Source organism: Hemiscyllium ocellatum, chromosome 23 (assembly GCF_020745735.1).
Source record: "Hemiscyllium ocellatum isolate sHemOce1 chromosome 23, sHemOce1.pat.X.cur, whole genome shotgun sequence".
Taxonomy (NCBI): Eukaryota; Metazoa; Chordata; class Chondrichthyes; order Orectolobiformes; family Hemiscylliidae; genus Hemiscyllium; species Hemiscyllium ocellatum.
Window position 1 is genome coordinate 3,760,888 of NC_083423.1, and position 25,234 is coordinate 3,786,121.

Sequence of the window (25,234 nt, forward strand, 5' to 3'; positions counted from 1 at the left end):
GTTCCCCATGGGAGACTGGTTAGCAAGGTTAGATCTCACAGAATACAAGGAAAACCAGCCATTTGGATACAGAACTGGCTGAAAGGAAGAAGACAGAGGGTGGTAGTAGAGGGTTGTTTTTCAGACTGGAGGCCTGTGACCAGTGGAATGTCACAAGGATTGGTGCTGGGACCTCTACTTTTTATCATTTACATAAATGATTTGGATGCGAGCATAAGAGGTACAGTTATTAAGTTTGCAGATAACACCAAAATTGGAGGTGCAGTGGACAGCAAAGAAGGTTATCTCAGATTACAACAGGATCTTGATCAAATGGGCCAATGGGCCAGGAAGTGGCAGATGGAGTTTAATTCCAATTAATGCGAGGTGCTGTGTTTTGGGAAAGCGAATTTTAGCAGGTTTTATACACTTAATGGTAAGGTTCTAGGGAGTGTTGCTGAACAAAGAGACCTTGGAGTGCAGGTAGATAGGATAGTGATGAAGGCGTTTGGGATGCTTTCTTTTATTGGCCAGAGTATTTGGTACAGGAGTTGGGAGGTCATGTTACAGCTGTACAGGACATTGGTTAGGCCACTGTTGGAATATTGCGTGCAGTTTTTGGTCTCCTTCCTATCGGAAAGATGTTGTGAAACTTGAAAGGGTTCAGAAAAGATTTACAAGGATGTTGCCAGGGTTGGAGGATTTGAGCTATAGGGAGAGGCTGAATGGGCTGGGGCTGTTTTCCCTGGAGCATCGGGGGCTGAGGGGTGACCTTTATAAGGATTTATAAAATCATGAGGAACATAGACAGGGTTAATAGGCAAAGTCTTTTCCCTGGGGTGGAGGAGTCCAGAACTAGAGGGCATAGGTTTAGGGTGAGAGGGGAAAGATATAAAAGAGACCTACGGGGCAAGTTTTACACACAGAGGGTGGTACATGTATGGAATGAGCTGCCAGAGGAAGTGATGGAGGCTGGTACAATTACAACATTTAAGAGGCATCTGGATGGGTATATGAATAGGAATGGTTTGGAGGGATATGGACACACTTTCCTCGTTCCTGATGAAGGGCTTATGCCTGAAATGTCGAATTTCCTGTTCCTTGGATGCTGCCTGACCTGCTGCGCTTTTCCAGCAACACATTTTCAGCTCTGATCTCCAGCATCTGCAGTGCTCACTTTCTCCTTGGAGGGATATGGGCCAAGTGCTGGCAGGTGGGACTAGATTGGGTTGGGATATCTGGTCAGCATGGACGGGTTGGACCAAAGGCTCTGTTTCCATGCTGTACATCTCTATGACTCTCTTAAAGGTACAGTACACGCCTTCAACTTCGTAACAGGTCTCTCTTATTCTTTTTAAACTGCAGTGAGTATATGCCCACCTATTCAACCCCTCAGGAGAAAATTTCTCAATAACCAGAATCACCTTAGTGGGACGTTCTCTAAACTTCGTCTAAAACCAATATATTTTTCCTTGCTAAGGAGACCAAAACTGTTCTCAGGATGCCAGCTACAGTCCAACTAGCGCCATGTGTAGTTTTAAAGACCTTCCAATTTTCACTCTGTGACTTTGTAAAAACTTACAGCAAAGTGTAAGCACTTTTATATTTTACTTTGATAAAAATATTATTGGAAAAAATATTTTGTTGACCCAAACAACTCTGACATCTCTTCGCAGCCTGAGGCTCTTCTTCCCGGTACGAACGAAAACGTCAGTGTACAAATGACGCAGCCGAGTGTCATCATCCATGCCGTTGCCACTGATGACATCACTTCTTCGATAACCCAAGCTGAACTGACTGTCGACTCCACAATTGACAACACAGATTTGACAGAGAATCAGATTAATTCCACCTCACTTGAAACTGATGCCTACAGTGAGATTGATGAGGCAAAGTTAACTGAAGACCAAAGCACAGTTCAGACAGACCTTACTGAAACGGAAATTTCCCAATCAAACCTAAACTCTGATAATAGTGAAGATGTGATGGGTTCAGATGTAAATATTAATGAGTCAGATCTCAGACAGGACGTTGAAGTGCAATCTGATCTCAGTGGTGCTTATGTAACTGAGGTAAGAGCTGTAAAAGTCACATCACTAAATTAAGCACAGATTGAAGATGTAAAATATTATTGTGTATTTGTAGATCTTTCAAAGGAATAATCATAGAAAATGCTATATGACACAAAAGAGGATGAATTTCAGTAATCAGCATTAATATTCATATGTTGTATTATCACGTGAAATATTTTCACATGTAAGCACCCTCCGGGTGTATTTTGTATGATTCTCAGGAACTGTTTCTATTCAATAGGCTCTAGGTTCTCCCACTATTGAATCGGGCATTGACGAAGAAACAACACTTATTGTTTCATCGGATCATGGGTTTATTCAATCAGCAGATGATATTGACAATGACTCGGTTTTGCCATTAACAACACTGACTGGTAAGGGATTTATTTTTTGTACGGTTAAATGCAAATCCATTTCTTTAAATATGTATCTGCAATTATTAAAACCACAAAGAAACAAATTCAATAAATGTTTGTTTTTCTGAGAAAATGGTGACTTTAAAAACAGTGTTTTTTTTCTAAATAGTTTCATTCATTTATAACCAAAGCAGCCAGGGATCACTTTCAGGGCGGCTGCTTTTCTTGACGTTTATTGATGACTTAGACTTGATGTGTGGTAATTTATACATAACATTCACCCACATTAAAAGGTTGTATGCACAGTCATCTTTCACCCCCTCAAAAGGAAATTTGGGCCCTGGAACATCAGGACCCTCATGGAAAGCCCAGCCTACTTTCCTTCTAATATTTCCTGCTGCTGCATGGACTTCTGGAACCGGATATCAGCGTGTCTGCAAGCTAATCAGTGTAGCTTAGAGAGAACATTGGCCCCAACAGTGACAGGCTTGAACATCCTCTGCTATCACAGCTCATGATATTGATATCTGTTCACTGAGTGAAACCTGGCAAGCAGGTAGGAGAACTCAGTTCAAAGAATAAGGTGTCATTAGGATATCAAAGGAAGAATAAATATGCAGTGGAAATGGATTTGTCATAAAACAAGCTTTGAGTGTCTCACTGAGTTCCTTTGTAGAATAATGAACCTCTCAAAACCATTCCAATAACCTACTCCAGTCTTTAGTGTATGTGCCCCAAAGTGGAGTTTGGCTCCAAACTTGACCAGTTGTTTTCCTGTGTCCCAAAGGGAGACAAATTGATTCTCCTTGGTGGTTTCAAAGCCAGAGTTGGGAGGGACACAAATCTCTCAAAAGATGAGATTGGCAAGGAAGGCATAGGGAAGTGAAATACCCATACCATTCCCCTCACAAAGATGAGAACAGAGCCTAGTCTTAACAATTGCCCTATTTTATCAGAGAAATTACAAGAGCCCATGCAAATACCCTCATCCAGACAGGGGCACCGAGTTGAATACATCATTGTTTGACTGAGAGGCTTGAGAGATGATGGACCATCAGGGCCAGGACAAGAGCTGCTGATTGCTGGACCAATCATTGTCTTAGCTGCTCTAACATCTACATCAGAAGTACTGTTACAGGAAATTCAATGTTGATAGACTCATTGACTTGGTTAAGAAAGATCTACTCAGGTAATACCTCGGTTAACTTGGTATTGCTTAAGGAAGCCTCAAAGACCTCAAAACCTCGTCTGCCCTAAAATCCATTATAAACATAATTTATGAGGAGACTTTTCAGTTTCTCTACTGGATAAATCAAGAATGGTTTGATCAGAATGACCAGAAGATCCCAGAGCTACTAAATCACAATCTAAACAGGAAATACCACCTCAACATGAATGAAAGAAAGCAAGTCTACAAATAAAAGAAGGCCAGGGTCCAACAAAAAAGCGATCGAAAGAACAGAGGGTGGGCAGAAAGGATGCTGGATATCCAGCAACTCACTGACAGTCATGACATGGTGGATTCTTCAGCACATTTAGGGGCCATCAAATCTGCTTTGCCATTTGATCATGACTGACATGTTTCTCAATCCCATTCTCCTGCCTTCTCTTCAGAACCCTTGATCCCCTTACTAATCACAAGCCTATCTACCTACCTCTGTCTTAAATCACTCAATGACCTGGCCTCCATAGCCTGCTGCAGCAATGAATTCCACAGATTCACCACCCTCTGGCTGAAGAGATTCCTCCTCATCTCAGTTCTAAAGGGTCAACCCTTCATTCTGAGGCTGTGGCCTTAGGTCCTCATCTCTCCTCCGAGTGGAAACATCTCCACATCTGATCTGTCCAGTCCTTTCGATGTTCTGTAAGTTTTAATGAAATCCCCTCATCCTTCTAAATTCCATCGATTATAGGTTCTGAATCCTCAACTGCTCTTGGTTCCTGGGATCAATTTTGTGAACTCCTTTTGGACCCTCTCCAAGACACCTTACTTGCCACCATGTTGAAGAAAGGAGAAAAGACTAATTGTGGAGACCGGGCGAGGGGGTCTCCCTGCTGTCTACCACAGGGCAGGTTGTTTGCATAACCCCCTTGGTTGCCTTTACAGCTGCTCCTGCAGTTGCAGTGCAATTTCATCCATAAAAAGATATGGTGGACATGATCTTCGCAGCAAGACAAGTCCAGAACAAAATGCGGGGAACAACAGTAGCTTTTTGTACGTGGCCACTTTCAAAAGCTTTCAGTTCTCTAAAACCAGGGGGATTTGGAGCATCCTCCTGAAAATAGCTCCACACAGAAATTCTTCACCATGCTCAACCTGCGATGCAGAATAATGCCAACACTTGGGCCCAATTCCTGCACCAGTTGAGGTTACATGAAGGACACTTCTTCTCAATATCTCCCCTCACTTGATCCACAAGTTAAACCACCACCAGTTATCTCTCTCTATTGGGAGAGCAGCTGTAGGACTAAGGCAACACTCGGTACCTTTATTCCGCATAGGCCAGCATCTCAAGCATCAAGGCTGTGGTTACTGTAAGGGACATTGTGATAGCTACATCATCCACAAGCCTGATGCAAGACCCTTAAAACAAGCTGTCAACTCCATCACAGCAAGCAGTTACTGGGAGGGCAGAGAAAACACAAGAATGTCCTCGAGGCTGCATTGAAAAAATATAATCTCTGCCGCAACACGTGGGAATCTCTTGCCACAAACCAAATAAAACTGGAGATGGAGCATTCATAAAAGTGCTAGCTACCTTGACCATCTTCAACCGGACAAGGTGGAGACTAAATACAAATAACAGAAGGACCATGGGAAAACCTGAGGATCCCACTCACTCATCTCACCAGTGACTGTGTGCAGATCCAACATTAGACTGTTTGGTCAACTCCTCCATGGTGGAAGGGAGGCATCTTTGGAAGGCCAGGTTGGTGGAAAGGACAAATACTTGCAGAAAAAAATTAAGACAGAGAAATGTGAAGAATGAAGAGATTAAAGACTAATTTATATACTGTGGTGCTTTTCAGAACTTCCAAGTCCCAAACCACTTTATAACTAATGAAGGCAGGAAATATAGCACATATTTTGCAATCAAAAACATTCTGGTGATATTGACTGAGGCCTCACATTATCATTTTATCCAACAAACATCACCAATGTGGTATTCCGTCAGAAACTGCGCTGGAGAGTTAGCCTTGATTTTGTGCTCAAGTATGGAGGGGGACTTGAACCCTGAGCCTTGTGGCTTCAAGACAACAGCTGATCCACAAGAGGAGGCATAATATAGACAGTTCAATTCTGAAAGGGTACAGAAACTGATATTTAAAGGTACACGTGAACAACCTGAGAAATGAATGAAAAGGCATATACGATTATAGAAAGTACAAAACCAAGAGGGAATTTTTTAAAAAAGTGAAAGAATGTGGACACTGGAAATCAAACACACATTGCTGGAAAATCTCAGCAGGTCTGGCAGCATCTGTGGAGAGAAGCAGAATTGATGTTTCAGCTTCAGTGACCCTTTTTCGTAACTGATGCTACCTAGGAAAGAAGTTGCTTTTCTGATGCAAAGGAAAGGGTAGAGAATAAAGTGTAAATAATAGGTGGAGATTAAACGGACAAAGGAGTGGATACAGTCAGCTGAGAGAAATGAATAGTTGCTAATGGGGACTAAGTGGCTAAGAATGGGTTGTGTATAAAAGCAAATTACTGCGGATGCTGGAATCTGAAACCAAAAGAGAAAATGCTGGAAAATCTCAGCAGGTCTGGCAGCATCTGTAAGGAGAGAAAAGAGCTAACGTTTCGAGTCTAACTGACCGTTTGTCAAAGCTATATTAAAAAAGGGAGAAATAGGGAGGTATTTATGAGGCTGAGAGAAGGTGAGTCCTGGCTCCAGAAGCAAAGGTAGCAATAAAGAGGTGATAATGACAGTGCATAGGGAGATTAGGAGCTGTGAATGACCAAGGCTGAAGCCAGTGCTATGAGACAAAATATGGGGGGCATGAGGAAGGGATGGGTGAAGCTGAGGCAAAATGGAAAACAGGGGAGAAGGGGAGCAAAGGGGGAAGAGGAGAGGAAAAGGGTGATGAGAGTGGAGAGCGAGAGAAACAATCAAGAAATAAGAGATACAGAACAGGCTACCGGTCTCAACATTGAATTTAACAACTTCAGATGATTATCCCATCTTGATCCATTTTCATTCTGTTCCATAATTTTATTTCATTTATCTTATTTATTTTTGTTTACTTTTTTTTCACTGTTCTGTACCTCTTATTTCTTGATTGTCTTTCTCTCATTCCCCACTCTCTCATCACCTTTTTCCTCTCCTCTTTGCTACCCTTCTCCCTGTTTTCCATTTGTCTCTGCTTCACCCATCCCGCCCCATTTATTTTGTCACACAGCACTGGCTTCAGCCTTGGTCATTCACAGCTCCTGATCTCCCTATAATCTCTCTATGCACTGTCATTATCACCTCATTATTGTTACCTTTGCCTCTGGAGCCAGGACTCACCTCTCAGCCTCGTATAAACACCTCCCTATTTCTCCCTTTTTTATATATAGCTTTGACAAAGGGTCAGTTAGACTTGAAACATTAGCTCTTTTCTCTCCTTACAGATGCTGCCAAACTTGCTGAGATTTTCCAGCATTTTCTCTTTTGGTAATTGGTTGTGTATAATAGCTGACCACGTGTTGAAAGTAGAGAGTGTGGTGCTGGAAAAGTACAGCAGGTCGGGCAGCATCCGAGGAGCAGGGGAATCGACATATCGGGATAAAACTCTTCAGGAATCAGGGTTATGCCCAAAACGCCGATTTTCCTGCTCCGCTGATGCTGCCTGCCCTGCTGTGCTTTTCTAACACCCCACTCTGATCTCCAGCATCTGCAGTCCTCACTTTACCCCAACCCCCAGTATCACATGGGAGAATGATGTGGGAGAAGATAGGTCAAGCCCTATAATTGTTGAACTCTGTACAGAGTCCAGAAGGTTCTAAAATTCCCAAGCAGAAAATGAGAGGCTGAGCTTCGCTAGAATACTGCAGCAAGCCTGAGACTGCAGTGTTGACCAGGGAACAAGGTGGTGTGTTGAAGCTGCAAAGCAATTGGAAGCTCAGGATCTGAGGCAGAAACAAAAGAATTATGTTGAATTTTTATAGATCACTGGGCTGACCTAGATAAGAGTATTTGTCTAGTTCTGAACATTACACAGAGGAAGTTTGTAAATATTAGAAAGGTTGCAAAAATAGCTTGGAGGAAAAGTTTCAGGGATGAGGGATTCAAGTTCAATAATGGATTAGGGAGCTGGAACTGTTACCTACCAGAGGATCAGAAATGGAAATTGCTGGATAAGCTGACCAGGTCTGGCAGCATTTGTGGAGAGAAATTGAGGGGCCTTTCCTCAGAACTGCCAGAGGACGTTCGATTGAATGTTCAAAATACACGAGGTTGGATTTTTGTAAATCAAAAGAATAGGTTGTGTTGGCTGATGAATTAAAAACCAGGGAAGACAGATTTAAAAAGTGATTGGTCAAAGAACTAAAAGGTAACATGAGGAAAAAGGATTTTTTAAATATCAAGTGATTTAGGTTCTGGAATGCACTGTCTCTAGATAAGGGAGGCAGATTCAAGGAAATTGGATGATCACCCAAATGGAAAATATTTCCATACCTGCAAAAAAAGGACAAGGAGCAGAACTAGCGGAGGTGCTTTTAGAGAACCAGCATGAGCTGAATGGCTTCTTCCTGTGCTGTAAACATTTTGTTACGTTAACATGATATACTTATGCTTATGAACATGCAGCCATTTTTTACTACTGGTACCGAGTAAGTGAAAGATGTCAGTGCTGGAGAATGGACACCTCTCCATTTTGTGCACCCAATGTCAGCATCATATACAAGCCCAGCTTGGTAATACAGGGTAAACTTCAACCATAGGCTGTGTGTGTGTGTGTCTGTCAGTGGCAAGACCAACCTTTTGTCTTCCCTAATGCCTTTAGTGATTGTGAACCACCTTAAATTACTGCTGAATATCTGAAGGTACTCCTGCAGTATTCTTGGAGATTAGAGAGAACTGAATTTTGACAGACAATGGGCGGCATGGTGGCACAGTGGTTAGCACTACTGCCTCACAGCACCTGAGACCCGGGTTCAATTCCCGACTCAGGTGACTGACTGTGTGGAGTTTGCACGTTCTCCCCGTGTCTGCGTGGGTTTCCTCCGGGTGCTCCGGTTTCCTCCCACAGTCCAAAGATGTGCGGGTCAGGTGAATTGGCTATGCTAAATTGCCCGTAGTGTTAGATAAGGGGTAAATGTAGGGGTATGGGTGGGTTTCGCTTCGGCGGGTCGGTGTGGACTTGTTGGGCCGAAGGGCCTGTTTCCACACTGTAAGTCTAATCTAATCTAATGGTGATATTTCTGAATCAAGATATGAGACTTGGGAACATCACCTGCAAGATTCTCTCCCATGTGCCAAACGCCCTTTACTTTCTCAGAGGTAGAGGCCACAAGGTGGGAGATGCTGCAATACATCTTTACAAATGTTAAGCGCTACAGCTACATTTGGTCAGATGAATGTTTTCAGACCTTGTTCTATCACTCGTGATTCATACCTTGCACACTGTAGTTAGTTTTGGAGTCAGCAGTTGAGTGAATCAGCACAAAGAAAATGCAGACTTTTTAAAAAAAATCAGATACTTTGTAGCTGGTCTGATGATGTTCTAGTTAATGGTGGAAGAATCAAAATGGTAAAGCCATTGAATGTAGTGAAGTATTATTGAAAATCTTTCATTTCCTACCATGTAAGCCATTACTATAAGTATTATTAAAAGTATAAGGGAACTATAATGTTCACCATCTTTTCAGTAAGATAACTGAATCCTTCCTTACTCTGTCCCTTAAAAGACAATTGGTAAACATCCAGAAAAGTAATCTTTTCATTAAATTTCCTGATCAGTGTAGGTAGCCTAAAAAAAAAGTCCCATTTTACATCCTTTATCTCAGCAACACAAATGTCCTCCTCATCCTTGTACTCTTTTAATTTTTTATTTTAAAAAAAAAATCAACTTTGTGAAGACAATCTACATGGTATTAAAGTGTTTTTACAAGGAGTCTATTCCACATAATTATTATTTTGGGGAACTATTCTCCAAATCGCTAGTCTTGCTCAGAACTTGTTCATCTTTTTTTTACTCCTGCCTTCTAGTTGTGTGACTTTTATCAGAACATTGAAATTGAGCCAGGCTCCAGCCCTCAAAACAACCTTGATCCAGCCATGGACGCACGAGCTGAATACCAGAGATGAGGTAAGAGGAGCTGTCCCTGACAGCAAGGGATCAGTCAACCAAGTATGGTACCGAGGAACCGTAACAAAACGAGACATCATTTGGGGGTCAAAGGGAAAACTCTTCAATGGTTTGCATTATACCTGGTACAAAACAAGATTGGTCTTTGATGAAGCCAGTCACTGCACTTTCAAGTTCCTGTCCAATTCAGTGGTTTGATACAGTTTTTATTCCAGAGATTGGAGCTGAGGCAGTGCAGAGCTGTGCTGTGTATTTGAACCCTTACAGGGAGTGCTTGATGCTGATATTTGGGTTTCTGAAATGAAGAGTGTTCCATCTCTCAGCACTAACTACCCTCACCTAGATGAGTACTTTAAAAACAAAGAACTGTTAACTTGCTGGTGGATAGCCTAATTTACAAAACACTGATGGAGATTCAAATTCTCTTTTCAGATCCCATTTTACAACCCCAGGGTGACTGTTCAGACATCATTGGCTCATCATTGGAAACCCCAGATACTGATGATTGAAGAGAACTTATGTATAGCTGTTGTGCTGTCTTTAAGAGTGAACAATCCAAAATTGTTCACCAACTATGAAATGTCAATAATTAATGCTCTTGATAATTCAATATTTGAATGTATGGTGCTGCCTTTGAGACAAACTGCATAAAATGAATAGAGTAGGTTTAGAAACAGTTTAATTTCCTATGGTGCAAGTTTACTCAGCAAAGTAAACTAGACAATGGCACTATGCCAGACACCAAATTTCTAACTCTTAAGAAAACTGCATTACCTTTCCCTTCAAATTAAGTCAATGTAACAGTATTATATTGAGTTGAGGAACTGCTTCTAAAATGGGAGTAAACAGCTGTTAAGTATTTTTTAAACTAGATGAACCATCACCAAGAAAAGTGTTGAAGTAACAGCTATGTTTCAAGTTGAATAATTCAAGTTTTTTTTTTAAATCCTGTAAGTCAAAGATATTGAACCAAGTTGCACATTCTTTGAGTAGAAAAGGGGTTTTTGATATATGTAGTTCTTAAAACTAATGTGGTTAAAATACAAGTTTCACACATCTGTTTAACTTTACAGACTTTCAGAAACATGTATACCAATATCTTTTAGCAGTATGGGGAAAGAGTACTCCCTTCTCTCCCTCAAGGAAACTACTTTCCACTATTGTGTAGGTGAAGTTCATGCATGTATATGCTTGTGGCCTAGACTTAATTGAGAGAGAAAAACTTACCTACCAAAAGCAAACTTGCACTAACGTGACAATAAATTTGATACTTGTAAGAATGGAGACCTCCAAGAATCAATTAGTATTCAACTTATTTTTGTGTACAAATAAGAAGTGTAGACAAGTTCAGTATATATAAATTATTTTATTACTATTTATTCTTTAAAACAAAGTCAATGCTTTCTTACAGTTGTATTGTCTAGTATTGGTTCACAGGCTTAGTTTGGCTATTTTATTGTAAAACTCCAGTAGTTAAGTGGCTGCATAGTGCAATTATTTCATTACTTAAGACAAAATAAAAGTATATTTGTCCTGCAGTATCTTTATTTCTACTTCTGTGTTGTACTTTAACAGGTCATTGTCTTCAAGTGCTTTATATAATTAAAAAAACAATTTGCATGAAAGAAAAAAAAAACACCCTTTTACAAAAAGAGAATGTGTGATCTCAAAACCTTGGCAAGTCTGGAATGTTCATTTTAGTGCAAGTCTTAAAATGTATTTTGGAAAACAAATTGCATTAATGTTTGTGGCATCAATCCCAGCTCATGTAGGACAGAGTCTGCATCCGGTATGTATTACAATACGAAGCTGGTAAGGAAACTCATTCCAGATTTACAAAACATCTTCCTTGCTGTGCAAACCAGAAATTCCATTTCTACTTCAGGAGAACTTCATTCATCATCTTCATTTCTCAACACGTGATGGACTGCAACTGAATTTGAGCCAGTACTGAAAAGTCATTTACCAACATCATGGAAGTATAAGTTGGCACATATGCACAGCAAAAGGATGGAAAATAAATTATAGTAGATTAGATTCCGGAATTTAGGTTCCAAGTCACCTTGTCGATACCAGAAAATCTGAAAAATATTAAAGTCTGGACTCAATGTCAGGTCTACTCTTCCTTAAGCTGCTATAAATGGATATGTATGGGATGTACAAGTTCCCAGTGGAATGTGAATAACTTTTACAAATTGATATTTTACATAAATATCTGGCCTCTTGCATGCAAAGAACCCAGTGCATACATAGCTTCCCATGCCTTTATCTAGAAAAAGTGGTTTAACAACATTTCAGTTCGTGTCTATGTTTGGCTTGTATGCAGGAGATCAGAGATCCAAAACAGAGCATCAGTCAAGCAATTTCTAAGTCTTTGAACTGAAACCCTAAGTCTACAATAGATTTATGAAAAATTATGAGTTTAAGTCAGCTCTGATGAACACAAGAATATAGGAGCAGTTGATTTATATTCCTTCAATGGACTGGTATACCAGGCACATGTTGGGATACAATACAGGAATGCAGCAGGTCAGGAGCATCGACGTTTCAGGCATGAGCCCATCTTCAGGAATGATTCCTGAAGAAGGGCTCGTGCCCAAAACGTCGATTCTCCTGCTCCTTGGATGCTGCCTGACCTGCTGTGCTTTTCCAGCAACACATTTTCAGCTCTGATCTCCAGCATCTGCAGTGTCACTTTCTCATACAATAGAAGGAATTCAGCATGTTTGTAGACTGTGTCACTGTCAAAAGGTGTACTCATGAAAGCAATTTAGTCAACTTTCTCAAAGGGCCAAAAAATACGTTTGTTGGAAGCAGTTCACAAGATCACAAGATGTAGGAGCAGATTTAAATGGACTATTCGATTATAGCTAATGAATTTCTCAACCCCATTCTCTTGCCTTCTCTCTGTAACCCTTGATCCCCTTACTGATCAAAAACCACTGTTTTGAATGACTCGGCCTCCACAGCCCTCTGTGGCAATGAGTTCCACAGATTAACCAGTCTCATGGTGAAGAAATTCCTCCTTCATCTCAGCTCTAAACAGTATTAAATTCTGATCCTAGGATGACTAGTCTTTCCTGCATCCTGAAAGCTCACAGTTAATGAAAATCTTGGATTTGGGAGTCTTCAACTTGGCTCTGCTTTTTGACAGCAGAGGTGCTGTCAAACATGGCCAAAAGTATTTTGGGCAGAGACCCAGATTTCAGAGTCCAGCTCGAATCTCTGTCCTTGCTGTCCCTCAAGCAGTAAGTCTTACTGCCATTCTGACATTGGGCCACAAGAACTTGGGAGCCCAGTAAAAGGTCAAGTTTTTTAAAAAGTACAAACTGAATTAGGACAAAAAAAGTGAGTGAATAAATTACAAGCATTTGAACTTGGCAGGTTCAATTCATTAATAAGCTACAGTAAATTATTGTTAATTTTTTTAGTTTCATCTCTTCTCCAGGGTCAGTGTCCAATTTATTTTAGAAAAGTGATCTTGCTGACAATTTTCACTATGCCTACAGACAGTAAGGGTTAAATCTAATATTAAAAATAGCAAAGAGGGTACCGATTGTTGTGCTCTTAATCACGAAGGGCTGCAAAGTAAAACCTGGGAACCATGTACCAATAAGTCTAACATCTGTGGTAGATAAGTTAGTTGAAAATTCTGAGCTCTCGGATATACATGCATTTGGAAAGACAGGGATCGATTCCTGGCTTTGAGTGGGAGATCATGCCTCTCAAATTTGTTAGAGTTCTTTGATGAAGTGACCGAGAAGGTTGACGAGAGTAGAGTGGTATTAGTAGTATGGGTGGATTTCGGTAAGGCCTTTGATAAGGTTCCACATGGCAGGTTGCTCTGGAAGGTTAGACTGCATGAAATCCACAGGGACCTGGCAAATTGGATACACAATTGGCTTGATAGTAGAAAACAGAGGGTAATATTGGAAGGTTGCATGTTGGACTGGAGACCTATGACTGGTGGTGTACCCCAGGAGTCAGTACTGGACCCATGACACTGTTATCCATATCAATGAATTGGATGAGAATATATAAGGAGTGATTAACAATTGCAGACGACACTAAAATAGGCGATAGTGTGGACAATGAGGAAGATTATCAAAAATTACAGCAAGACTTTGATCAGCTGGGGAAGTGGGACAAGAAATGGCAAATGGAGTTTAATTTAGATAAGTGTGAGGTGTTGTGTTTTGGAAAGTCAAGTCAAGGTAGGAGTTTCATAGTAAATGGGAGGATCTTAAGGAGTGTAGCAGAACAGGGGGACCTTAGAGTTCAGGTTCACAGTTATTTGGAAATGGTGTCACTGGTAAACAGGGCAGTGAAGGTGGCTTTTGGCATGCTGGCCTTCATCAGTCAGGGCACTGAGTATAGAAGGTGGGAAGTTATGTTGTAGTCATACAGGATATTGGTGAGGCTGCACTTTACAGTATTGTGTTCAGTTTTGGTCACCTTGCTATAGGAAGGATGTTATTAAACTGGAAAGAGTATAGACGAAATTTACAAGGATGTTGTCAGGACTCAAGGGACAGTTATCGGGAGAGGTTGGATAAGCTGGGACTTTTTTCTTTAGAGTGTTAGAGACTGAGAGGAGGTTTTACAGAAGAGTATAAGATAATGAGAGGCATGAATAGGATGAATGCATTGACTTTTTCCCAGGGTGGGGGAATTGAGGACTAGACTGCATCAGTTTAAGGTGAGAGAGGAAAGAATAAAAAGGATCCTGAGGGGTAACATTTTTCCAAAGATGGTGGTATGTATATGGAATGAGCTGCCACCAAAGTAGTTGAGGCAGGTACAGTAACTACTTTTTAAAAGGCATTTGGACAAATATAAGGATAGGAAAGGATATGGGCCAAGTGCAGGGAAATGGGGTTAGTGTGGATGGACATTTTAGTCAGCATGGACCAGTGTGGGTCAAAGGGCCTGTCTCCATGCTGTAGGACACCATGACTAAATTTCAAAACTTACTTTTCCCAAATCATTTAAGAGCAAAAGAAAAACAAATACTACCCACTGTTGTTCTTATTGCCCCACAGACACTCAATATTCTCTTTTTGTAAGTTATAAACTGTCTGAACAATAGTTAATCCCCAGCTTTTCAAATTCACTGTCCTTCCTGAAGACCCTATAACCAGTAATATTTCATTCCTAATCACATCAGGTTGTACATAACTTTTGAAAGACCGTTACAGCAAATCCTGTTTAATATGAATTTGCACTTCAAACAATTCACTAAAACAATTAGAATTATTCATATGCAGCCAAACGTCTATACAGTAATAATAAAATGCTACCACTTTTGAAACATTACAAAATCAATACTTACAAGAACACCAATGGAGGCGCAAGTCAGCAAGATGCAGACAACAAAGAAAACATTCAGTGGTTTTGGAGGTAATTGTGGGAAAACAAAAGCACTAATAATGGTTACCTGCAGAACAGAATTGGAAAAACTGACATCAGACAGAACCATCAAATGTTTACTTCCCTTCCAAAGTAAGTGAAGTTTGTACAAGAAGATTGCAAAATCACCAAATTTCTTTGTATGACTGGAAATTAGCAGCAGCCAATTTCATTTCTCCCTCCTCCCATTGGCTCATCCATCTTTCTACCCACAATAACACCTTCATAGTTTAATGATTTGATGAAACGGGTAACATCTGAAATGACACTGATCATTGAACCGTTCTCTCCCTAGTGGCTTGAGAGTTGTCATCGGTTTAATGAATAGAAATGAGGAACATTTTGGAAGAAAAAAAAACCTACAGTTTCTGAATGGCAAAACATAAAAATGAATAAAAGTTGGAGGCTTCAAATCTGTGACTTCTTAAAAGTCACAGCTGAATATAAAAAAGTCTTGGTGAACTGAGATTTTATAAACAGTCAAATCCAAATAAATCTACTTGACTATACTTCCACCCTGCTTCCTGAAAAGGACTCTATTCTATTGTCCCTGTTTCTCTGGCCTAAATATACAAACTTACATCTGTGTGTTTCTGTTAAGTCTTCCTTCCTCCTTAACAATTGAGGCAATCCCATGACTGTTGATGAGGCTCTCAACAGAGTTCTTTTCATTATTAAACTTAACAAGCCTCTCACCAGTTCTCAAACATGAATCACCACCCTTGTTTCAACATCCAGCCTCAATATTCATTCACCACCATTTTCAATTCTCCAGCATGCTATGACCTGCAAATATTTTCCCCTCTAAAGATTCTGAAGCAACCTTTCCTCAAATTGCCTTTGTATGTCAGCTTTCCAAGCAAGCCAAAAGGTACAACACATCCACTTTTACCTCCTCCCTTAATAATAAACAAGGCCTTTTCACGCAAATAAGCATTTGCCCTCATTTCTTTCAGTTCACAATATTGTATTAATTACGCACAATGATATCTCCTAATATTAAGGCAACTGAAAGCTGATCAACTGACTATTTTGCAAAGCACCTCCATTCATTCGTAAAGGGTCCAAGTTTCCAATCATCTGTCATTTTAATTATCGACCCTATTCCTACACTGACCTCTGCCTTCAACACCTCATTTTTAAAATCAGGTGCTTTACAGAATTCCAGATTGAACACAAAATTCAATTTCGGATGATAATATTTTTTCATTTCTTTGGAATAGCATTTGTCATAATATTTCTTACCCATTTAAACATTCTTGATACACTGCTTGTTTCTTGTCCTACTGGGATCGGATTTTGCCTGGCAACATTGTAATTCAACCTCCTCCTATTTCTTCTCCCTTCCGTGCTTCTCTACTTGCTAAAGCCCGTTACGTGTTTTGTGTTTTCCCAATTCCGACAAAGTCATTGACCCAGCGTCATTGGTTCCTCTATCCACAGACGTTCCCAGAGTGTTTCCAGCATTTCCTGTTCTTATTCTGAATGAGATTACAACTAAAGCAGAACATGAAACCTCAAGCATATTAAATGACAAGTTCCAATCCTTGCGCTTGAACTGCATAGTTTCATATCCTTAAAAACAAGCTCAGTCAACTTCTTCCTTTCACCATACTGAACTTCACAGCTTGGTCCTCAAAGTGATAAAACAGGCAGCAACCAGAAGCAATTATAACAATGGCAAATATTTGAAGTTTGAACAAATGGCATCAATGCAGAATCTGAAGAAACTGTACTGCACTACCCACATGCAAATCAAAGTATTACCGCATGTTCCAACACATGAATCAAGGCCAAAAGGCTTGCACACTGCATTTTCATATTTATCCCTCATATTTACTGCCCAGATTTGCCCAGGAAGCTAACTGAACACCATGGTAATCAAATTCTTCAGCAGAGCTGACATTTCCAAATTCCAACTTAGGTAAACAAGGCAAGGATAATTTTAAGTGAATTTCCATAAATGTCATCCTTCTGCAGGCTCTTACAAAACTCTACTCTTTAAAGATTCACTCATCACCCGTATCCTTTCCAATCTCCAGTAACGTCTGGTCCTGTAACACCTCAAACAGATACGCACAACAAATCAAACAGTTGAGATCCAAGGTGGTGTAGATGAACCAGAACGGATTCTCAGTGCACATTGAACTAGAAGGGTTTTCAGGTCATTTCTGAGAGGGAGCATGGAGATGAGGAGGATTGGGAAGAAGATTCTAATGACTGCACCTTTTTCTTTGAACAATGCTATACTTTGATTTGCAACAGACTGGATTTAAGTTGGTTACTCATCTTTAAAAAAGGGTACCCTACACCAAGAATGATTTTCTATACATCTCAAAACAAGCTGTCAAGAGAAGAGTCTATTCTTGGAGTCATCATACCTTCAGCTCAAAGTGAACCAAAGGCCCAGCTTCCTGTCTTGATGGTACAGAACCGCTCCATGGTATTATTAAGAGCAGGCTATTCCGCTGATGTACTGATCAACTTATTTGCTCAACAAATATCCTCCCAACCTTCACTATCGAAAAATAACTGATCATTCAGTGTGCTGTTTTATTGACAGTTGCAATACAAATCTGTATGTGAAGCATGTTTCACCATGACAAAAAACCTGTAAATAAATGCACGTATTCACAAAAAAAAAGATAATTCTGATACAAATAGGATTACAAGTTGAATACCTTTGAAAGGTGCAAGTCCTTCAATATCTGCAACTAATTTGCTATCCAGGTGCCAGTGTGCTTTCTGATTGTTTATCTATTGAACACTCTCAAACACACTTGATAAACTGCTTCCAGAATACTGATGCTAATATTTTCACATTTACAGCAGATGGGTATTTCATAGAAATCAAATAATCTGGTCTCAATCACGCTCCCTGGCAATCTGTTCCATAGCATGTGGAAACGTAAGTCTGCCAACACCTTGCAGCTACATGCAGTTACTTTCTCCAAAATACTGCAATGGTACCTATATAAAGTATCAACTTTATAAAAAAAAAGTAATTACCAATAAGTCTTGAATTTTTTCTACTTACTATCAGCAATAAAGATGTGAGGACACCAACAACAATGTTGATAATTCGATCCTGAAAAAAAACCATAAAATAGATTGAGGTGTATAATCCAAATATTAAAATATTTTAAATGCGCTTTTAAATTGTACTTTTCAAAATAAAAATATGTAGGCAAAGACTAAAGATTTTAATTACTTCCTTTAAATATCAGTTACCAAAAACTTGGTTAAAATATTCCTGGTTAGCTAAGGTGTCTTCTTGATGAAAGGTGACCAAAAAACTGCATTAATAGGGTCAATTCTTCCATGCTCATGTCTCTTCAGGTGCTTAATCTCAACCACAACACAATGAAGGTACAACCAAAGAACAGCTTTTACAAGTTAAAAGAAAGAGGAGCTTAAGCAAGGGAGACAAAGATAAATAAATTTGATGTGGTCACAATCCCTGCAAAATCTGCACTTGAAATTAATATTAAACCGACACGGTGGCTCAGTGGTTAGCACTGCTGCCTCACAGCACCAGGGTCCTGGGTTAGACTCCCGCCTGTCTGTGTGGAGTATGCACATTCTCCTTGCGTTTACATGGTTTTCCTCCAGGTGCTCCCGTTTCCTCCCACAATCCAAAGATGTGCAGGTGAGGTGAATTGGCCATGCTAAATTGCCCACAGTGTTAGGTGTGTTAGGGGTAAATATAGGGTAAGGGAATGGGTTTGGGTGGGTTTCTCTTCAGAGGTGCGGTGTGGACTTGTTGAGCCGAAGGGCCTGTTTCCAAACTGTACAGAATCTGAAAAATGCCTTACTACTGTAGAACCAATTGCTTAATTTTCTTGAGCATTACTGGAACATTTGCATATTAGCAGAACATTTTAAAAAAATGCTGAGTTCTTGAGAAACAGTGCTGCAGATTAAACTACAAGCTACACTGAAAAAGATAGATAAATACATACATACATACATACATACATGCATACATGCATACAGATTTAAAATAAATTCTAGGCACGGTGTCAACATTTAATTTGACAATGGGTTATCCATCCTGTCTTGCCTTTACAGTATGTTCTATAATTTCACATGCATGACTCTACGAAAAGAGGATCAACTTTACATTTACTCCTCTTACAGAAACATCGGTTTGATTAGTTGGGGTGGAACACATCACACAATCATTGCTGTGTTGGTTCAAAGACTAACGCACAGAGTAGACTATTTTTAAGTCCACATCAAAACCTTCACCACGACTTACATGTCGTGCAGTATAGTTCAGACAGATGTTTATTGTGACATCCATACCCTGTAAATATTAAGCATTTTGGGACTGGCAACTACAATATTAAGAACCACTATAATGTTAAGCTCACTACCTCAAGGGCAATTCAGTCAACAACTCCACTTCCCGTGGATTAATTAAAAAGAAATAAGTACTAGTGCTAAATAGCAAACTTTGAAAAGGTAAATCAAAAGAAAGGCTCAAAAGGAATTAACTGGAAATTATTGATTGAAGAGATAACTAGTTGAGAATAATTAATGACAATAAGATAACATCAGCATTTATACTCCAAAAAAAAAAGTTTATAAATCTCTGGAATAGCCTCTTGTGGCACAGCGTTAATATCCCTAACTCTGAAGCAGCAGGCCTGCACTGAAGGTGGGTAACAACATTTCGTAACAATTGGATTAGAAAATATCCAGAATGTTACTGGGTAGGCTGAACTGGAAAATTGTGGGCTATCTTGGACACCATAGTTCAGAATAGCCTTAACAAAGGTTTAGTTGAAGTTTACCAACAGATTACCAGGAATGAGGTGTTTCAGTTACCTGGAAAAGTTCAATTAGGACTATTCTCCTTGGAACAGTTAAGGTGATGAGGCAACTAGTAAAAAGTGAGGTCTGCAGATGCTGGAGATCAGAGCTGAAAATGTGTTGCTGGTTAAAGTGCAGCAGGTCAGGCAGCATCCAAGGAACAGGAAATTCGACGTTTCGGGCTAAAGCCCTTCATCAGGATGAAGGGCTTTAGCCCGAAACGTCGAATTTCCTGTTCCTTGGATGCTGCCTGACCTGCTGCGCTTTAACCAGCAATACATTTTCAGCTCTGATGAGGCAACTAACCAAGGGTTTTCAAGTTAAGAGATTTTAACAGATCAAGAAAAACTATTCCCTCTGGCATGTGGATAAATAGGCAGAGATCATTGATACAAAAATCATTGGGAAAAGCACCTCAGAGGATCTCAGGTGAGATGTTTTCACTCAGTTGTCAGGATGTGGAACACACTACCAGAAATGGTGATGAAAGCCGACTCCATTACTGATTTTCAAAGGAGATCAGTAAGGTTTGAAGCTGTGAACCTTAAAGACAGATGGTAGTGATGGGAGGCTAAATGCAATTGCTCTTTCAATGAGCCAGCATAGGCACGATTGGCTGAGTAGCCTCTTTTGATGCTGTAAATTTCTATGCGTCAATGAAATAAGAACTAAATGAGTCATTTTCAAACTGACAGGCAATAGGTACATAAGCAAAAAAGATTTCTGCAATGATAGCAAAATTTAAAGGGATCTCAAAGATGATTATACACAGCAGACAGCAAGTGATATTCTGATAACTTGCACCCAATTATATTATACCCAGAGATAAAACAGGTATCACATTTGAAATGTGGAGGACCAGCCAAACAGCACCCTTGCCAAATTTCTATGTCCAACCATTCATTTGTTACCAGTTTATCAAAATAATGTCAGAGGAAATTCAGCCACTTGATGTTTCAACTATACACAGGAACTAGTGCTATAACATACTTACAAGGCAAAATAATGGAATTAATGCAGAGACAGAAACTGGGAGGAGAGCCTGTATTTAAACATTCAGAGTGTAGTTCAAAGCAGAAGGTCCTCTTGCCTGACCACTCTTGGGATATCACAGATTAAATAAAAAGTGATGCTTCAGATGTGATATTTAGAGAATTGGAAAATGTATACGCAATGAATAGAATCTAATTAACATGACAATTTCAGAAGGGAGGTGACAATAATAGTCACCCAATAGTCAAAGTGAAGCAGGAAAAGCTAATAGAAAAATACCAGTTAGCAGGTTTAGAAAACACAGAGCTGACCATATAGTAAATTTTGAGCACTGTAGATATAACTATAAACATGTCAGAAAGGTAAGGTTATGGTGATCATGGGGGACTTCAATATGCAAACTGACTGGGTGAATAATGTTGTCAGTGGATCCAAAGAAAGGGTATTCATGGAATGCTTACAAGATGGCGTTTTGGAACAGCTTATGATGGAGCCCACAAGGTATCAGGCTATTCTGGACTTAGTGCTATCAGGGACACTTAGGAGGCAGAGATCATAATATGGTTGAGTTCAGTTTGCATTCAAAAGAGAGAAGGCAAATTGGATGTAATGGTGTTACAGTTAAACAAAGGTAATTACAGGGGCATGACGAAAACTGACTGGAAGCAGAGCAACAATGGCAGGAGTTTCTGGGTGTAATTGAGGACTCAGTACAGCGGTTCATCCCAAAGAAAAGAAAATGACCTGGGGGTGGTGGTGTGTGTTTGCGGGGGGGGGGGGGTAAGAGAAGGAGAATTAGACAACCATGGCCAACGAAAGAAGTCGAGAGATGTATCAAGGATAAAGAGAGCTTATAAAGTGGCCAAGAACACGGGATAATAATCAGAAGATTGGAAAGACTACAAAAACAGAGGTTAACAAAGAGAAATAAGGAAGGAGAGGATCAAATACGAAGGTAAGCTAGCCATTAATATTAGAAAAAATATTAATGTTTTAAATAATTAACTAAAAAACAGTAAAAGTTTCTTTCAATACATAAGAAATAAATGAGATGCAGGAAGGTTAGTGATGGGAGATAAGGAAATAGCTGAAGAACTTAATAAGTACTTTGCATCAGTCTTCACAGTGGAAGACATTAGTAATAACCTGACAATTAAGGAGAGTCAGGGAGTTGAGTTGAGTATGGTGGCCATTACAAAAGAGAAAGTACTAGAAAAGCTAAAAGGTCTAAAACTTGATAAATCTCCTGGCCCCAATGTGCTGCATCCTAGAGTTCTGAGGGAGATGGCTAAAGAAATAGCAGAGGTTTGGTTGTAATCTTTCAAAAGTCACTGGAGTCAGGGAAAGTCCCGGGTGATTGGAAAATCACTGTTGTAACCCCCTTGTTCAAGAAAGGATCAAGACAAAAGGTGGAAAATTATAGGCAGATTAGCCTAACCTCAGATGCAGGTAAAATTCTAAAATCCATCGTTAAGGACCAGATTTCTAAATTCTTGGAACTCCAGGCTCGAATTAGGACAAGTCAGCATGGTTTTAGTAAGGGGAGGAAGTGCCTGACAAACTGTTAGAATTCATTGAAGAGGTAACAAGTAGGTTAGACCAGGAAAACCCAGTGGGTGTTCTCTACCTAGACTTCCAAAAAGCCTTTGATCAGGTGCCTCATGGGAGGCTGCTGAGTAAGGTGAGGGCCCATGGTGTTTGAGGTGAGCTACTGGCATGGATTGAGGATTGGCTGTCTGACAGAAGGCAGGGAGTTGGGATTAAAGGTTGTTTTTTGGAATGGCAGCCGGTGACAAGTGGTGTCCCGCAGGGTTCAGTGTTGGGGCCGCAGCTGTTCACTTTATATATTAATGATCTGGATGAAGGGACTGGGGGCATTCTGGCAAAGTTCGCCAATGATAGGAAGTTAGTGGACAGGCAGGTAGTACTGAGGAGGTGGGGAGACTGCAGAAAGATTTAGACAGTTTAGGAGAATGGTCCAAGAAACGATTGATGAAATTCAATGTGAGCAATTGTGAGGTCTTGCACTTCAGAAAAAAAAATACATGCTTGAACTATTTTATAAACAGTGAAAAAATTCATAAAGCCAAAGTACGAAGGGATCTGGGAGTGCTAGTGCAGGATTCTCTAAAGGTTGACTTGCAGGTCGAGTCCGTGGTTAAGAAAGCACATGTAATGTTGTTATTTACTTCAAGTGGGTTGGAATGTAAAAGCAATGATGTGCTACTGAGACTTTATAAAGCTCTGGTTAGGCCCCGTTTAGAATACAGTGTCCAATTTTGGGACCCACACCTCAGGAAGGGCATACTTGCACTGGAGTGTGTCCGGCAGAGATTCACATGGATGATCCCTGGAATGGTAGGCCTAACATACGATGAATAGCTGAGGATCCTGGGATTGTATTCATTAGAGCTCAGAAGGTTGAGGGGAGATCTAATAGAAACTTAGAAGATAACGCATGGCTTCGAAAAGGTGGATGCTGGAAGGTTGTTTCGGTTAGGTGGGGAGACTAGGTCCCATGGGAACAACCTTAGAATTAGAGGGGGTCAATTTAGAATGGAAAGGAGGAGACATTTCCTCAACCAGAGAGTAGTGGTCCTGTGGAATTCATTGCCACAGAGCACAGTGCAGGCTGGGATGCTAAATGCCTTCAAGGCAGGGATTGATAAATGCTTAATCTTAATACGGGGAGTGTACAGGCAAGTAGCATTGAAATGCCCAACAGCCATGATTGAATGGGAGTGGAATTCGATGGGCTGAATGGCCTTACTTCCACTCCTATGTCTTATTGCCTTATGGTATCAATTTTGGATGGTAAAAGTTAAAAATTTGGAGCATTAGATCAGGAAAAGGGCAAGAAAAACAATAGAATCTCACTTAAGTGGAAGCAGGCAATTCAGCACATTGAGTCCACATGGACCATCCGAACAGCATCACACTCAGTCCCAGCCCACTACCCTATTCTTGTAACCATGCATTTCCCATGGCTAAGCCCGCTAACCTGCACATCCCTGGATACACTGGACAATTTAGCATGGCCAATCCACCAACTCTGCATATCTTTGGAGTGTGGAAGAAAACTAGGACCCAGAGGAAACCCTCACAGACAAGGGGAGAATGTGCAAACAGCCACCCAAGAGTTGAATCAAACCTGGGTTCCTGGCGCTGTGAGGCAGCAGTTTTAACCACTGAGCCACCATGATGCCCAAGTAGAAATAATTCATACTTCCTACATGACAGCTGAATTCCTAAATACAAACATCTTTCCAAAAGTCTAGAAGTAATATTTAACAACAAGTTTGCTTTTCTTGCTAACTGTCCTACAATCTGGAGAGACACGCTTGAATGTACAATTTACGATTCAATTCCCTTTAAACGAATGGACACTCCCTTGATAGTTGGGTGGCGGAGTGAAATTAATTTAACTGAAGCTTTCAAATCTAAACAAAAATTTTGAAATGGTGCTCCACAATTGTGAAAATTCAGAATGTACAAACATACATTAAATTACTGTCCCATTTATTTTGACTGCAGTTTGTAAATACTTTTTATTAATTATTCCCCATGTACCTGCAAGATGAATAGTTACTCCAGATATCTGGGAACAACCTACTGCAGATACAGGAATCTCGATGCATCTAGATGACTTCACAGCTTGAGGTTCAGCTCTAATAATGAGACATTCAGACTTGAAACGTGAGCTTGCTCTCTCACCATGGACGCTGCCTGACCTGCTGTGATCTCCAGCATTGGCTGTTTTTAGTATGCCAGATATCTGTTGGTTTTTCACCACTGTCACAATTTATTATTTACTCAAAACATTGTAAACCAAACTTAAGATAGGTACTAAACGAGAAAAAAAAATTATATTACTTTGGGCTTCAACGGAGCAGCAAATTTGAAACAATAAAACTCAGATACCCAAATCCAGCTTGAAATCAGCTTTGAATCTCTAAAAATCAGGAGATCACAGTGAATTACTGTCTTCCCTATGCCCTTACCCTTGCTGATGTCTCTCCAAACAAGGGCCTGTTGTCCTGCACACTAGTCCCATAAGTCCTTGTGGTGTACTCATCCATCGCAATTTCATACGGCGCACTTTCATGCAGACCAAAATCTTGCTTGTGCTCTCATATAAAGCAGCTATCCGGCGTACATTGTGGAAAATATTTTCACTCGTGGAGATAGCTAACGGACCACATTTCAGCTGCTGACTACTTCCACTTGTTTTTCATAGTGAATGATTCTGAAATTAAAAAATAGTAATGAGTGAGTCATTATGAACTTGTGCCCCTCCAGCTCTTTTGA

At 40.2% G+C, this 25,234-nt stretch overlaps 2 protein-coding genes across 5 annotated transcripts in view; one reads left to right on the forward strand and one right to left on the reverse strand.

Moving 5' to 3' along the window:
• The window catches only part of dmtf1 (cyclin D binding myb-like transcription factor 1), a 54,111-nt gene extending 43,551 nt beyond the window's left edge, over nt 1–10,560 (forward strand). For 2 of the 3 annotated variants that reach the window (XM_060842590.1, XM_060842591.1), the window contains exons 15-17: nt 1,656–2,051; nt 2,293–2,425; nt 10,139–10,560. In XM_060842590.1, the coding sequence (XP_060698573.1) occupies nt 1,656–2,051; nt 2,293–2,425; nt 10,139–10,215 (606 nt within the window). In that variant the 3' untranslated portion in view covers nt 10,216–10,560. Of the gene's footprint in view, nt 1–1,655; nt 2,052–2,292; nt 2,426–9,606; nt 9,707–10,138 lie in introns of all 3 variants that reach the window. The other variant, XR_009645897.1, reaches the window with a different exon arrangement.
• Nucleotides 10,561–11,052: 492 nt separating this feature from the next.
• tmem243b (transmembrane protein 243, mitochondrial b) overlaps nt 11,053–25,234 on the reverse strand; it is a 33,492-nt gene continuing 19,310 nt past the window's right edge. For both annotated transcript variants that reach the window (XM_060842592.1, XM_060842593.1), the window contains exons 2-5: nt 24,928–25,172; nt 18,153–18,203; nt 15,039–15,143; nt 11,053–11,787 (exon numbers count right to left, since the gene is read on the reverse strand). In XM_060842592.1, coding sequence (XP_060698575.1) covers nt 11,665–11,787; nt 15,039–15,143; nt 18,153–18,203; nt 24,928–25,005 — 357 coding nt within the window. In that variant the 5' untranslated portion in view covers nt 25,006–25,172 and the 3' untranslated portion in view covers nt 11,053–11,664. The remainder of the gene's footprint in view (nt 11,788–15,038; nt 15,144–18,152; nt 18,204–24,927; nt 25,173–25,234) is intronic.